Source organism: Brienomyrus brachyistius, chromosome 17 (genome assembly GCF_023856365.1).
Source record: "Brienomyrus brachyistius isolate T26 chromosome 17, BBRACH_0.4, whole genome shotgun sequence".
NCBI lineage: Eukaryota > Metazoa > Chordata > Actinopteri > Osteoglossiformes > Mormyridae > Brienomyrus > Brienomyrus brachyistius.
Genome location: NC_064549.1, coordinates 11,449,926 through 11,466,216, shown reverse-complemented (window position 1 = coordinate 11,466,216; position 16,291 = coordinate 11,449,926). Strand labels below are relative to the sequence as shown.

The 16,291-nt window shown below is 41.3% G+C and overlaps 1 protein-coding gene across 3 annotated transcripts; it reads right to left on the bottom strand.

The window, feature by feature from the left end:
• Positions 1 to 252: 252 nt before the first annotated feature.
• Positions 253 to 8,702, bottom strand: zgc:153372 (uncharacterized protein LOC767695 homolog). 3 transcript variants are annotated; one of them, XM_048981391.1, is made up of 11 exons: positions 8,586 to 8,702; positions 8,055 to 8,099; positions 7,843 to 7,973; positions 7,507 to 7,657; positions 7,079 to 7,215; positions 6,629 to 6,698; positions 4,475 to 4,556; positions 3,252 to 3,383; positions 2,425 to 2,567; positions 1,962 to 2,084; positions 253 to 881 (listed from the first exon to the last, which is right to left on the bottom strand). In XM_048981391.1, exons 2-11 carry the CDS (start codon positions 8,082 to 8,084, stop codon positions 711 to 713), a joined length of 1,170 nt encoding a protein of 389 aa, XP_048837348.1. In that variant the 5' UTR covers positions 8,085 to 8,099; positions 8,586 to 8,702; the 3' UTR covers positions 253 to 710. The 3 variants fall into 3 exon arrangements, with proteins under 3 accessions (XP_048837348.1, XP_048837350.1, XP_048837349.1); XM_048981393.1 differs by lacking the exon at positions 8,586 to 8,702 and adding an exon at positions 8,290 to 8,562; XM_048981392.1 differs by lacking the exon at positions 8,586 to 8,702 and adding an exon at positions 8,371 to 8,562.
• Between the last annotated feature and the right edge of the window lie 7,589 nt (positions 8,703 to 16,291).

Genomic DNA, 16,291 nt, shown 5'->3' with positions numbered 1-16,291 from the left:
TACTGAGTGTTACACTAGCCCGCCAATCAGCTCGCCGTTGTGCTGCACGGTTAACCGTAGCTGGCAGCTCTGTCAGAAAAGTATGTCAGAAATACGGCCTCCAGTGTTTCCTCATTACAAATCTGTCAGATGCCAAACACAGAAATGTGAGGAGCAAGGGAGCAGGAGGGGAAAAATGTGGACATGGCACCAGGACATCAGGAACCAACATTCTTAAATGGACATAAATTACTGAGAGCACAGCAACAACACTTGAATGTGAGAATTTAATGAAAACCTTTTTTTGCTAATTTCCTTCCTATTACAAATGCTTGGTAGTAAAAACCTCTTCTGTTTCAATCACAATTAATAAGAGTAATTAGTCAACATAATACTGCCCTTTGACACCCGTCATATTAACAGAAACACTAATGTAAATGTCTCTAGTATTTTCACCAACGTTTCAACAGTTTGCATGTGAATAAGAGACTTAAAACCTGCATTCCTTTCTCTAACATATAAAACTTTAAATTATACCATATTAGTCATGTTCTTATTCTGCTTGATACAGATTCACCATCCATTCATACGGTTATGAATATGATTACAGCATTTTCTTAAACTGGTGCATAAAACAGAGTGGTCCACACAGGGTAAGCTGAAGTTTTTTCGAAGGGGATGGGGGAGTAATGCTGTGACAGCGGTATGAAATGTAAAATAATAATCGGCTTTCATTCCCCATTGCTGCAGGTCACCCCCGTCACATCGCGGACACCGCCGGCCCCCACCTCGCAGCCCGCCTCACAGCGGGTCTTGGAGCACTGTGTCACAGCTGACCCCAGTCTGTCCGCCAACAGGAAAGGGCTGAGCTGGCAATGCTGAAATGGGAGGCGAGCGGTCGTCTGAAAAAAGAAAAAAAAAACAGCAATCTTCCCCAACAAACGTCTACTCCTCTACTGGGTGTTGTTGCTTTGTTTTTTTTTGTTCTCTACAAAAACAGGACTGGTGAGGGGGCCGAGGTGTGGAATGAGGCATGTAACCCGATGGCCCACACTGAGTAAGCGCGTGGGACAGAATGTGCGATATACTGGCGCGTAGGCGCGGGTCACGAGCACAGCCACCGGTGCGACGTGGGATGCAGGACACAGGAGAATGATTCTGATGCCTTATTGGCTGGCGAGTGAGGAAAAAAAAAAATGGTCCGAACCATTACCATGTTATTCACTCTACCTTGGATGTATCGCAGTAGGTTTCTGTATAGGTGCTAGATATGTGAAAAGCTGAAACGACTTTAGCGGAAATTCCATCGATAACAAGTGGACCACATTAAATGGTTTAACTGCTCTCTGAGGTTTTTTTCTAGTTTATACACTACTAGTCAAAACTTTTTGCACACCTTGGGTATATAATACTTTTCCAGTTATTTTATAAACTGCAGATTTTTTTATTCTTGTTAAGCACTGGACAGTTGAGTGAACAACTATAGATGAAATATAAGTGAAATAAGTTTCCTTTATAACATGGAAAGAGGATGCAACAGTGCATGTTAACCGGTTGTGTGTCGATGGCGTAGTCAAATTCTAGGCTGTCCTTTAACTTTAAATGCATTAGCTAACCGTTACATCCACTGAAACAGAGCAGTATTTAATGTTCCTTGTGGAAAGAATTATTTTCTCTGTTGTTATAACTGCTAGAGGAGGTTACTTTGATGAATCAAGAGATACGACACTTTCTTGCTAATAAAGGTACTCAAATGGTGAACATACAGTTTATTTATTTGTTAACAAAGAATACTGAGTGTGTATTTTTAGTGAATGTTAAGTGAGTAACATGCAAATGTAAAAAATCTCAGTGTGCGTGATAACTTTTGACTGGCAGTGTATGAAATGTTCTAAATTTCCACTCAGCAGTTACGGTTGCTGTTTTCATCGAAACGGACAAACCCGCTCAGTTGTGGAAAGGCCCCCAAAACCAGCTGCTACCTGATTGGTGGAGTCCGTGACGGTGGCTGGCAAGTCCGAGCTTTGGAAACAGAAATCCTGAGAAAAACGAGACTGCTGGAGAACCTCGGCCATCTCTGCATCCACGTGGACCGGCACGCCAGTCTGGGGTTAGGGGAGCGATGGAGAGTCTCGGTGTTTGATGGGCTTTCGACAGCAGCTCTCAAAGACGACACTGATCATTTATTGCATTAGGAAACCAATGTACAGGGTCTGTTTTATGCTTTTAATATCTTTTTCAATCTAGTTCAAACAACAAGAATTGTGGACAATCACACTACTTTTCCCCATTTATACATCTGGACGTTTTAATGAATGAATTTGAGTTATGAACCATACACAGCCATACATGGTATTACTATACAGACTTTACACATCAACCTTCTGGTCCTTGCTCTAAACCCCAATGCTACCTGCTGTCCAGAAACGTGCCTGAATCACATACCTTAAAAGTGTGCAGGACATCAAACTCAAGCTCATCCGGGTGGTCAAGTACAGTCCCCTTGTATGTCACTACTGCATACTGGTTTGTTAGCGTTTTGGGCAATTTGAACAGACGATAAGTTCCAGATGCATAGCTGATGTCGCCTGGTCACAGAACGTTACAGAGACAGGAGAGAGGAAGGTTGTCAAGAGGGCTGTGGACAGCAAATTCCATACAAAAAGGTATATGGAGAATACAACTGTATATTATTTTTCACTCCTTTGTTCTTATACATGGGTCTGGAAAAAATAAAAGACCACTTCATATCTGCATTCTTAAATCCTGGTTTAATCCTGTTTCTGCTGGCAGAAGGCTACACTGTGAGACAGGCTGCTTCCAGGCTCTAAGACAGCAGTACACAAGAATAAGGTGAAGCCGGAGACACTGGGAACAATGAAAAACCAGGCAGGTAGAGGGCGGAAGTGACTTCCTAATGCCAGAGATGACCGTCAACCTATCCAACAGTGCTTCCCGTATGAGAGGATGACCTCAAGTGACCTTCAAAACGAATGGGAAACATTAAGTGGTGTGAAGTGCACGGCTAGCACAGTTCATAACAGGCTAGAAACAGGACTGTAGTCCCACAAAGCAAGGAAGAATCCCTTCAATAATGAGAAACAGGGAAAAGCCAGGCTGGAATTTGCAAATATATATATATATATATATTATACACAAGCATAGTCATAAATTGAGAAGTGAAACAAAAACTGTTGCTGTGGTCCCTTATTTTTTCCCAGAGCTGTATAAATACGAATATGGCCACACATGTATTAGAAACGTGCCATTACCTGCCTTTCTGAGGAGTTCACTGTCATGTATGATGATATGACTGGCGCTGACGAGGTAAGGGGTGCTGAACCCAATTTCCTGCGCCAAAGAAATAAAGTCCCGCCAGTAGAGGGAGCCTCCCATCCCCTCCCCTGGCAGGACACAGCGTACAACAAAACGAATGATCCACCCATTTTCGGAAATCATTCATCCAGGTTGAGTTCTACCCTGGTCAACTGAACTACTTGCCTACTGAGTATGAGAGAAAACCCACAAAAAACAGGCAAGTCGTACTATAATACATGAACTGCACCTTCATAATGCCTTTATAATGCATTCATAGAACATTCATAAGCAGTATTGCCCAGGCACAATAACCCACATGTATCACAGTCCAGCCCCTAAACTCTTGTCTATTTTTCCTCCTGATTGCCTTAGCCTATTAATCTTTTTTTATTTTTAATTTTTAAATCTTTTTTGCTGGCTCTTCCTACTCTTCCTTCTTTTTCTGTCCGGAAGCAACTTACGTAACACATTTCACTGCATAACACGTATGTGACAAATAAATAATCTTGAATCTTGAAAAACATCCTAACATACCTTAACAGATTTAACATACATTGCGATTATAATGTTTGTTATTATCATCTAATGTTTGCTATTAATGTAAATCACATTTGTTAAGGTATGTTACAATTTTAAGGTATACTTACATGCTGCTTATGAATGTTCTATGAATGCAATATAAATGCACTACGAAGATGCGGTTAATGTAAGCCATTAACAATCATTCAAAGTCTGTGCACGCAGAGATGGGGCTGTATGCAGCCTATAAGTCCTGAAGGCATTCAGCTAAATAACCTCAATAATGAAGCTAGCGGGCTTTTAATTTACATTTTCTTGTGAAAAGTAACTGTTGCAAAACAAGCAGAGGTAGAGATTTCAGGTCTAGAAAGTACAAATCCAGGCCAAGATTTTGTTTCAACCAACCAATGGAGCATAAAGAGTCACAGACACAGAGGACTCAGCTGGCTGGTTGAAACAAAATCTTGGTCTGGATTTGTACTTTCTGGACTGGAAATCTCCACCTCTGAAAAGAAGTAGCCATTTTGCCGGTGAAGTACACTCACCTGCTGCTACTATTAACTCTAAATCTATATTAGAAAGTATATGAAGTCCACACACACATATATAAATATTATGCTCTTTTCTGTTGTAACTTTACTTAAACTCACATATTTACCCCATAACACTGGATCTTGTTTTAGGTGTTCAGGAACGACTTCACTAGAGTACATGTCACTGAAGTAAAATTCACCTCCCTCCTGCAATATATATCCCTTGTCAGTTTTTAAGTAGCATACTTTGATTATTTAGAAATAGACATTTTAATAACACACGATACTGAAAAGTTATGGCAAAACAGCATTTGACAAAATGTAACCACTTTCATTTACATTTTCCGCTATCTGCTTTGGGTTTGTCTTTATACAATGGTAGCCAAAATTATGAGAACCCTTGGCATATTTAAGAGGTTTCCGTTGTTTTTGTTTAATCGGCCATTACAATACCCATAAAGCAAACGAAATATCTACAGAGTCATCATTATCCTCTACAAAGAATAGAATGGAGCCACCATAAGGAAATGTAGGTCATGTTCCTTACAAAAAACAAGCTGGACTTATTTCACTGTCAATGTCACACAATCATGTTCCTTCACGGAAGAAGCCAAATTACTTGTGTAATCACTGTCAGGTGTGATCACAGGTCAAACTGATGCTGATGCAGGAGTCTTAGTGCACAGCTGAGTGATTCTTTTGAATGTACAAGGTCTGTCCCGCCCATTAAGTGATTGGAAACATCGGGGTTTGTCACTGAGGCCAAACCACCAATCGGTATAAATTTAAAGGCTCTAGAAGGAGTCCTGAAGCACATGTTGCTCTTCTTTGAACATGGCGAAGGTCGAGAAGGAGCTAAAGAGTGAGTAACGGGTTGGAATAAAGGCCCTTTTTGATGCTGGCTGGAGTTACTGCCACATAGCCGAAGACCTGAGATGCAGTCCAAGCACTGTAAAGTACACTTTTGACCGCCATGGTGCCCCCAACACCAGAACCGAGAGGGAAGAGGTGGGGAAAAGAAACGTTCAGACAGACAAGTGAAGCATCTCAAAATTCTCAGGTCTTAAGGACCGAGGAAAGACCTCACGAGAACTGCGTGACGAGATCAACACCACAGTGACTAATGGTGCGTCAGTGTCCTCAAGAACCGTGTGTCGGAGACTGGGAGAAGGGGGACTTGTTGTTAGCATAGCAGCAAATAAACCACTACTGAGAGAGAGAAATAGAAAGGTCTGAAATTTGCCAAAGAACACAAGAAATGAACAAAGGAAGATTGGTATAGTGTTGTGGACTCTTTGGCAACATGCAAAGAGTCTATGTTCGACGGAGGGGGGGGGGGGATATAAAAAGGAGTGTCTCTTGTCAACAGTTAAACAAGGAGGGGGTAGTATTATGGCATGGGGTGCCAATTCAGCCTCAGGAACAGGTGATTTAGAAAAAATTGAAGGCATCATGGATAATAAAGTATACCACAACATTCGAGTGAGGCATGGAGTAACATCGGGGAGTCATCTTATTGGGTCTGGATTCATTTTCCAAGAGGACAGTGACCCTAAACATTCTTCTAACTTTTGCCGGAACTACCTGTGACAGAAGGAATCTGCTGGAACACTGAAACTGATGGACTGGCCCGTTCAAAGACCGGACCTCAACACCACTGAGCATGTTTGGGGCGAGTTGGAAAATAAACTGGACAGATTTATTGTACATTCAAATGAAAGCCTTTGGCTTGAGTTACAGAAGAGATGGGATAACATTAGTGCTGAAGTTCTCAGGAAATGTATTGACACTATGCCAGCGAGATGTGCTGCTGTAATTGCTGTAAAAGGTGGACACACCAAATATTAAAGTTAAAAGTGGATGAAAACAGTAGGACTCCTTTCATCTGATAGTTGTTGTACTCAGCGCAACCATCTGCATATTTCATGAACATTATGAAATGAAATCATGTTTTGGAGGCAAAAAGGTCAATATTTTCAGAGCTGTCAGGCGTTCTAAGAATTTTGGCCGCCACTGTACATCAAATCAATAACAATAATTTTCCATTCACATACACCTGACCTTACTCGATAACATTGATTTGAAAAACACAACGATCATCTGACGATTCCTCAGACAGCCACTAGAGGGAAGCTATTTAGGGTTGTATTCAAGAAACCTATTCCCAATCAAAACAAAAGGACACAAGGGCTCACTCAGAATTCAATTATTTCCTATGTTGCTGTTATTACAACTAACAGTATAAATAACAAGACATGCCAATAATATGAGTCATTTACCTTAAGCACCCTATGCGCTTCTGTGAATATAGCTTTTTTGTCTGGGCACAAACATATCACACAGTTTGACCTGAAATAAACATTGTGAGCTTATGAAGCATGTTATTGTGGAATTACATTTTTTTAAATATATATTTTTATAGAATAATATATGAATTCATTTTTGTCACATATTTCCACCCTCTGCTATTATATTTTTATAACAAAGACATTTAAATAAAATCTTAAATTGAACCTTACCTTTAAAATATATGCGAGTGCATGTGTAAATATGTATGTGTGTGTATGTGTGTGTGGATAAATAGACACAGTGGTCCTGCAAAAATCCTCACAAAATAGTTCTCTTCTCTGGAACATCCAAGGCAGTGTCACATGAATAATCCAGTGCTTTACTGCAGCACCCACAAACCACACTGTAAGTGTGTGAGTGTAACACGGCCGCACACTTACACCAGGACATCCAAAGCGTCACTCTGTATTCCCGCTTCACGCAGTTTCTCCATGTACCCTTGGACAAAGACGGTATTCGGCTGGTCATAGCCGAACTGTTCCTGGTGGTACTGGACGTACTTTTGTGACACTGCAATCTAACAGATAAAAGGAAGAACATAAATGAAGCCCTGATTTATCAAAAAAAAAAGGTTAATTCCCTCTGTGGTGAGCAGAATTCACTCACGCACCATGACGACTCTGCATTTACATGTAGCAATTTTAATCAGATGGATGTCAAGGTTACGTCTCAGAAGGTAGTGACTTAACACACTTTAACACTACACCACTCCAGTGTTAAAAATGGGAAGGTAGAGTAAAGCATCGGCAAACCTATTAATATTTAAAATAAAAATGTGTCGGAAGAAAGGCTGTAATGCTTTACATACCAATTCCTCTGTCATGTCGATACCAATGACAAGACCGTCCTTCCCAACCAGTTTACTGAGAATGTAACAATCCCGACCAGACCCACTGCCCAAGTCAAGAACCTTACAGCCCTGTAGCTTTTCAGGAATCACTGGGCCACAACCAAAATACCTAAGGAAAGAGCTTATTTTACAATTTAAGCATCACCTATCGTCTTGACTTGTATTGACTAGACAACTACTGCGCAAAAGGCCTTAGAATGTATAAATACTAACAAGCTTCGCAATATTAAAATTCAGCTGCTTAGTCAAATCTGCATGTAAAAGTTTTGATTGTGTATCGTCGTTAGTGCGTACTTCTTGCACACTTCGGGATGGACCAGTTTGAGCGCTTCCACGGCGCCTCTGGGCAGGCAGCGAGAAGGCAGCGCGCAGGCGGCGTTGGTTTGAAGATCCCTGGAAGTTTCCAGGCGAGCGCCGTAGTATTTCTGTACAGATAAGACGCAGCCAGTCATAAGGATTCACAAGATGAAAAGGGGAGGAATGCAAAAGGAAGGAAAAGCCAATACCTGAACATTTTCGTGAACTGATGATGTCATTCCGCGTCTCTACAGCTGGAAACAAAAGCAAGAACTGGTCAAATTCTCAAACTTAAACATTCTACTAAGTAAAAAACTGCTTTACTGTATTTGCAAGAACTTGCTCCTGACAAACTCTTAAACGTATTTGTCAGTGAGTTTAACGTCACACACGAACGCTCACGCAAGAAATCTTACAGCAAATCTATATCATTCCATTACAAACCTAAAATTAGCAACATCAAAAGCTTTGGGGAAGGTTGCAAATCCTACAGACTGTTTACAAGGCAATAAAACTCTTACATACACGCAAATACGCGTGCAGACTTGTCTCAAATAGAAAATTTCACTCCAGCCAGCTGAGCAAAGTTGGCAACCCTGGTCATAAACTATTCAGATGTGCGTGTTAAAACTCATATCGAATCAATGCAATAAATATGCCTACATCTGACGACCGACTACATGTGTTGCTAATTCTTTTGCGTTAAATATGCAGTACAATATTGGAAAATGAATACTTACGCTCGATACAAAATGGTTGTTAAAAACACGTCGCGCTTTCAATATCCAATCCAGTAGGTGGCGCCAAACAACATTCTACAGCGTCGCTGGTAGATACGCGCATGGTCAATACAACTGACTTATCAATGTTTAACGGATAACGCTAAGAATCACGACTTGGACTTTGATTTCAGAGTCCAAAAGCACAAAGAAAAATGCGGAAAAAAATCTGATATGTCTTTCACCTCATAACTAAAGGAACCACCTAAAATAATTTCATGGTATATAAATTGACGTATATCTTAAATTTATACATCAAATTATAAACATGTACTTGAAAATATAAATACTTTTTGAAGGAAAATGTTCTGAAAATGTTGGAAAGTCGATAATGCGATTCCATATCAGTATTTTTGGATTTACAGGTTTTAATGGGTTTAAAATATGCTGTCAAAATGCAGAATGGGTGCTCTTTTGTGTCGTAACCTGTCTTAAATTCACATATGAATGTAGAAAAATATGTCGCCTAATAGAGAAATATGCAAATACGTAAACATGAATAAATAGGTGCCCGCCTAGGGCGCTATCTTCTGTGTGGGGCGCCCACTTAGCCAGCCACTTTGCCAAGGGCGTCACATGCGCTTCGACTGGTACTGCCTACCGAGCCAGCGGTTCGGCTCTTTCCTGCCGTGGTCCAAAAAAAAAGGCCTAAAGTCTAACTGACGTCTCCCAGTAACCTGTAGTAGCCTATGTGACTGTGTGATCGTGTCATCCTGGGAGCATTGTGGCCTGTGCTACATTGGACCCTGACCAGAACTAGCGATCAGAACATGGATGAATAAATCCCAGTTGAGGTTCACGTAGCATTCATTTGCTGAATCTGTTAATTCGTTTCTTTATTCACCCATTTGGTGGCAGTAGTTCACACTAAATCGATGATATACTGTGCAGTCTAACGCTGAATCGTTGTTCTTTAATTTGACAACATAGTTTTTCTAGACCTCTGTCTGACACCCCCATTCATCATCATCATCATCATCATCATCATCATCATTATTATTATTATTATTATTATTATTTTAGATCTAACAACAAATCAGATTGTGGAATTGACTGGAAGAGAAGTGAACCACGGGTCTAATGTTTTGTGAAGGGGTAGTTAAGTCCGTATTTTGGTTTGGGAATACAGTCCACTGTTATTTCGACAGCAAAGATATTTTCATGTTTCTGATCAGTGATTGAAAAGAGTGAACTATTCTTAAAGTGTCATTAACAAATTCATGAAAAAAAACAGCTGCTTATTTGTTTGTTTGTTTGCTTCGTAACCTGAATGATCATTCGAATTTTAGACAACAAATAGTACTTCTCTGTTTCAGAGAAAAACATCCATCTAGTGGACTATGCCAATTAAGACACAAACACAATTTTATGTCAGTTTAAGTGTCACAGATAACTATGGCCCATATTTCTCTTTTAAGCATATGCAATACTATTAAAATACACATTACTATATAAAAAAAGAGTTACAAAGCTAAACTGAAGATCATCCCAGACCAAACAAAAGAGTATACAGCAGTATTAAAATGATAGATATCCTCTGTTGTAAAACCAGTTTGCAAAACACATTAATTTATAAACACACTAAGGCACATTTTGCACATCATTTTGCACATTGTATTAGTCCATGGAATGGCAGAAAATGTTTTAATGGCCATATTTCAAATTCTTGACATATTCTTAAATAATTAACACTCGAGCACAGTATATTAAATCAAAGCCGTCTGAATAATTGAACATGCATATCAAGTAAATAAGATGATTTTTATAGCATTGCAGTAACTAAAGACGGAGAAGAAGCTATTACAGCTGTACACATAAATGCCCAAAAAGTTTATGATTGTTAAGATGAAAATGCAGGTATTCAGCGGGATGTGTAACATACACATGTGAAAAATCTCCCTTTGTCGGGTCGCTAAATCCGCAGCAGCACCTCCGACCCAAACGATGCCTGGGGTTGACCCGCCTGCCAGGTTAATGCTGAAAGTGATAGGATGGGCAAGAACGCTGGACTTCAGTGACAGCAGACCCCAAGGGGCACCTCTACAAGTCACGGCGCGCCAAACCGCGTGCATTTTCTGTGCGCATGTTTTGTATTTCACTATTAAATCTCCTTTGCCCACTCGGAGAGGATGAACCTGACTGCTGTTTCACGTCGGGGGAGGTAGCATCACAGGGAGTAGGCAGCCAAATGTAAGGAACAGGACTAACAGTGCCGTGATGAATGCTGACATTGTTGGTTTTTTTTCCCCCCATGCTGCACTTTGAAATCCTTCCCACAGCGCATTGTTTTGACATTAAGTAGATTTAGTCAGCCACGACCTCCATGCGACCTCGGTGTCCTTGGTTGGTTCTGAGAGGAGCTGGCAGTGCTCCACAGCTCTAGCTAACTACCGTCCTTTTGAAGTATTTTTGTAGAAAGCCAAGAAGATTCCTTTTTTAAATAAAATAATTTAAATCCAAGCACGTTCTCGGTTCGCCGCCGAAAAAAGTTAATGACCTTGAGGTCTATTGCTTTGGAAAACTTTAATAAAAAAAAATCACGTTAACTGCATATATGACCCCCCACTGCGGAAAGCAAACTACAGTAGCAGGGCGGAACCCTGCAAAAGCAGCGGAACCCAAAAGCACTTTCTGTGCCTCAGAAGGAGTTTAAAAGGTCAAGAGATTTTTTTTTCTCTAAAAAGGTTATTAGCAAAAGGTAATCATGCCTTTCCTTGCCGTAATTATGTTTTGGCTTTGAAGATATGCATAGCTGAAGTTGGTTGAAAGCAGAGGTGTAACACTTGATCCACGGAAAATTACTGGGCTGTAGAGGTCGGAGCGGCGTGACCCACAGACGGAGTCTGCAACCCCTGGGAAGAGGTCATGTTCTTCTCAAGAGCTACATCTGAAGGGGGTTTTTGCACAATGACTGAAGAAGGCACCAGAGGCTAAACTAGTCCCTCACAGTCTCTGTGGAAAGTGATCCCCTCGATATTTTTTGTTCAATTTGAATTAGGGGAGTTTAAATTTCAGAATCTACGAGAATCTCGTTTAGGTAGGCAAATAGCTGTAATGCTTGAAAAATCTTTTCACGATGAAGTACAGAAATGGACAACATGCTGTAGATCAGTCAGGAAATTCCATTTGACTAGTCTAGCTGGATTTTATGCATTAAATGCCATTAAATTATCTATTTGAAATATGACGAACCTTGCATCATCATTATAAGTGAAACAAATATTGTTTGCAACATTTCCAATAAGCACTATCTACATAAAAGTAATATACATGTAGCCATAAAACAAGGTAATGGATACAGTATGCAAAGTTACACACATGTATTATGTCAGAGAGATGACAGGCAGGTGTATGTATACAAAATAAGGCATCGCAATATGGATTATAATGACTGTGATGGATGTTAGCTTTAAAAGTTTCATCTCCAGATGGTGGACCCTTGGTGGATCTCTGGCATTTTGCTGATGCTCCTCGAACATGCTGTCCTGTCTTGTTTTATTTCGTCTTCTCATCCGGGCATCGCTCTCTCATGTCTGATTCCGCCTCTTCGGGTTCGCGTGTGATGCTGGCCCAGCTTAATATAAACATTGCCAGCAGAGGGTCCGATGAGGAAGAGAAAGTGCAGGATGTTATTTAAACCCTTTTCCGAAAATGCGTAAATCGGTGAAACGCTAAAAACAGAAGTGATGTCTAAGGTTATTCCTACGTTGACTAAAGTTGCCCCTATGTAATTATGGCTGCACTGGAGGTCAGTGACGATATCTGAGGTGACCCTCCTTCACGTGATAGCTGTTTGGCTAATAACATTTTCAGCGAAGATTAAAGCAGTTCCTTCAATGGGGTGTTCCTAGATGGATTCATACGGCCACATCTTGAATTTGCATGTGTCAAATTCCACCGTGCCTACCTCGATGAGCCAACGACAGATCAGGGAAAGGTGATAGTTACAAAGGAGCGGCTCTTCTCATCTGAGCGACGCAGCCCGTCCAGGATATGCTTGCCTGCACCTGTAAGTTCGCCGCCCTGCAAACCGAAATCTCTACGTCCACGGGGGCAGGACAGCCGAGAGAGACAACTGACAGGTTTTGCTCCCTTTCTCCTACCACAAAGCCCGTGACACCGTTGAGATTGTGGAGAGAGATTAATATAACTGCTTTTTGACAGTAAATAAATTAGATTGGATTCAGTTGGCAATCTACCCTCTGTCTATCATCTTGGAGGACAGTGCAATAGATTCTTCTTGAAATCATGCCAAAGCAATTTTTTCTTAACTGATGTCAAGCATTCCATTTTTTAAAGATTTGACCTCTGATTGCTTTTTTTTTCTCTCTCTCTCTCTGTGAATTGATGGTGACCCTTTGTCTTCATACAAAGTTCATGGCCGCCAGTGCGGGGCCTGGGCTATCAAAGGTTCCAGGCGTCCGTAATTTCAGACAAACAGATAATTGTGCGGCTGAAAACTTAACCTCGGATTAAACCCCTGACTTATTTTGTTTAATTCCATTCCCCTTCTTGCAGCTAGAGATGGAGAGGGGTTAGCGGCAGTTCAAGCTTGATGAGCACGTACAGGCGGAAGAGTTCACAGAGAGACAAGGGGTTACGTGAAGTTTAAGCGAGGGTAGGGAGGGTAATCGCCACAAGATCAAACAAAGAGGAAGTCGAAGGGGGAGTGTGTACAGTGCCACATGTACCCCCCCCCCCCCATCCTCTACCCTCATCACCCCCACGGCAGACAAAACTTCACTGTTCTGCCGTTCGCCAGGCCCTACAGCCAAACAACTAAGCGCTTAACCTCTGCTCCGCTTTTGAACTCCCAGATATCCGTGCATTAAAGCCGGCTGTTGTGACACGACCAAGGTTAGCTATTCATGAGCACCGCCAGTGCTGTTAGCGACATTTAAAGGGCCGGCAGAGATTAATGCAGATGACGGGTCTGCGAGCTGCAAAAAAATATTAAAATTAATTCAAATTGTTATCATTTTTTTAAAGGGAAAAGCCAAATTCAGTTACCACCACACACGTGTCTCAATTTTAAATATAGTCCTGCAAGTACCCAATGGATGAGGTTATACATTTATTATGCATTACAGTACAAATCCATTATTTATGGATTTTTTTTCCCCTCATATAAATTTAATTTTTAAGCATATTAGCAATGGTCAGGTCAGTTCCCTTAACAATGTAAATAAAGAATTAAGTAAACTTCATTCTCAGGTCATAATGCTAGCATTAAAATGTGGGCGCTAAGGTGAATAAAGAGTGGACTAAGGAACAACTTACAAAGGGGATGATCTGTTTGGGTGCGGGGGTCCAGCTGCGATGCAAACAGGGGGGGTGGGCAATGCCTGATTTGCAGATAATTTCCTGCGCAGGCACTAGGGCTATTAGAAACTCACAAGTTGGTTTGCATGTTTGTTGCAGGACAGTAACAGCAGATATAACAGTGCACATCTGCTCATATCACCGCCGTGTGGGACCGTTGCAAACAGGGAAGTGAATTACATTTATTAATGCTAGTGAATTCTGCTGGACACGGTGGCCCAGTAAGCAGTGGTCTCTCATCGCCAGGGTTGTGGGTTTAACTCCCACCTGTGTCGTGTGTCAGCAGTGTGAATGTTCTTCCTGCGCTGTGTGTGTTTCCTCTGGGTCTTTCAGTTTCCGCTTGCAGGCCAAAAACTTGCAGTGTGGCACACTGGCGGGCCTCTATCTGTCTAATGTTGCTTCAGATAGACTATATTAATATATTTTGGTAAATTAATAGGCCATTTGTTTAGAAAAATAACATTGTACCTAGACCTCTCTTTTAATCCTTTGATATCATAATAGAAATTTCGATCCCCCCTTTTCTCAGTTTTTAAAGATACACAACGTTTATACACAACGTCGTTTTCATTTAACGAAATACACTCCAAGCCAAGAATTATCACAGCATGAAGAGCCGCCGAAACACAAAGGCAACATAATTGTTTTCGACCAACGGTATGTTATTTTTGTTTTTTTCCTGAAATTGAGCCTTACATCTTGCCCCCGCCGCTCTCCGAGGCATTTATAGAGTTCAAAGTACGAGAAATAACTGGCAGCTATATTCAAGTGAGTGGGATAACAGAGAATAATTCAGGGCCGAGACACACTCTGAATTCTAATGCCTACTAAATTCGAAACCAGAGACAAGGTACAAATGTCTTTTTTTTTATTGCTTAGTCAACACTTTCAAAGTTCTGAAATAACTTTTTTCTAACCCATTTACAAAGTCTGATATTTTACTGGAGGAATTCAGGTTAAGTACTTTGCTCAACAGTACTACAGCAGGGCATCTACTGCCAAAGCCATGTCATTAACCACAGTGCCTGCTGCTGCTGCCCGTACCGTACAAATATAGAAAGAAAGGTCTGCAAATACATACTATTTGCTGTTACACACACACACACACAGGATTGTAATTATATCTTTGTGGGGACAACTATGTGGGAAAACTGTAATCCCAAAATGACGACCGTAGGCCCCACCCAGCCCCCACTTTAACCATAAATAACCAAACAAAAAATGAGACTTTTCAGATTTTTAGTTTTTTGATTTGCATTCGCAGATCTTTGTCAAAAAAACAAGCTTTTAATTACATTGTGAGGGACATTTGGTTCCCACTATTTCCTTCCCACTATGTAATATAAACTTCATCCACACAAAAACACACACAGACACAGACGCACACACAAAACGGACATGGGAGGGACACATCCAAAAAAAAATAAAAAATGACCCACTTCTGGGCCGTAAGCTTCATAAATCCCCACGACAGATCACACTCAGAATCAGTTATCTATAACATACTCGGCTGCACAGGAACAAACGAATTTTCGCAAGGGAAAAAAAAAAACAACCTCTCTTCCTCCAGTTTTGTATTTTCTTCCTGGTGCTGGAAAACACTGATGTAGGCTTTAGGGGAAAATAAGGAGGTGATGTGGCAATGGGGGGGGGGGGAAAGCACCATACGATTCCTCCTCACTTGAAATGCGAGGGAGCGTATACTCGCGTCCCAGTCTATAACACACTGGAGCGTATCTGAGGACTGCTGGCAGGAACATTATTTTCCCGGCCCTGTCATTATGAAAGAACATGAAAGAGTTTCGCCTTTGCCGCTTCAAGTATCACCACAGATGACGCAAATCTATGAAATGGATCGTTGGGGGGGGGGGGGGCTACATCAAACCTTGACGTTTACGCGCCTAGATGCATGTGCGGCACACCAGTTACAGTGCAGTACCACCGCCAAAACCCGCTGGTGACCTTCTGCCTCGTCCCTGCTTTGACGCCATCGAGGCCAAGGTGTCCTGGTGACACAGGAAGAGTAGAACTGGCCGGGGGTGGAGGGAGGTAAGCTTTCCTCCCCAAGAAAAAAGGACAGAAAGGAACGTGACCAGTTAACAGGCTAAGAAAACTGAAATATGCCCATTGTCCTCTGCAAGTGATGTCTAAACGGCTAGCTGTGTGCGATATGGGGTCATCGTTAAAACGATCGCGCTCCACATTCTAAGAAACATCGATGAGTAGTGAAAGCAGCTCAGCAGAATCCCACATGGGCTCCATTTTCTGAGACAACAATCTCCAAACTTTGGTTCAGATTTTTTTCCACGCTTATTTAGCTTCTTCTTCATTCTTTGGAAAACTGC

What these genes read in the sequence shown, in the direction of transcription:
- zgc:153372 (XM_048981391.1), bottom strand. Translation starts at nt 8,084, where the DNA reads ATGACATCATCAGTTCACGAAAATGTTCAG. An exon ending in CAGTTCACGAAAATGTTCAG is followed by an intron (nt 7,974 to 8,054) that starts GTATTGGCTTTT and finishes TTATCTGTACAG; the next exon opens with AAATACTACGGCGCTCGCCT. An exon ending in AAGCGCATAGGGTGCTTAAG is followed by an intron (nt 4,557 to 6,628) that starts GTAAATGACTCA and finishes TATATATTGCAG; the next exon opens with GAGGGAGGTGAATTTTACTT.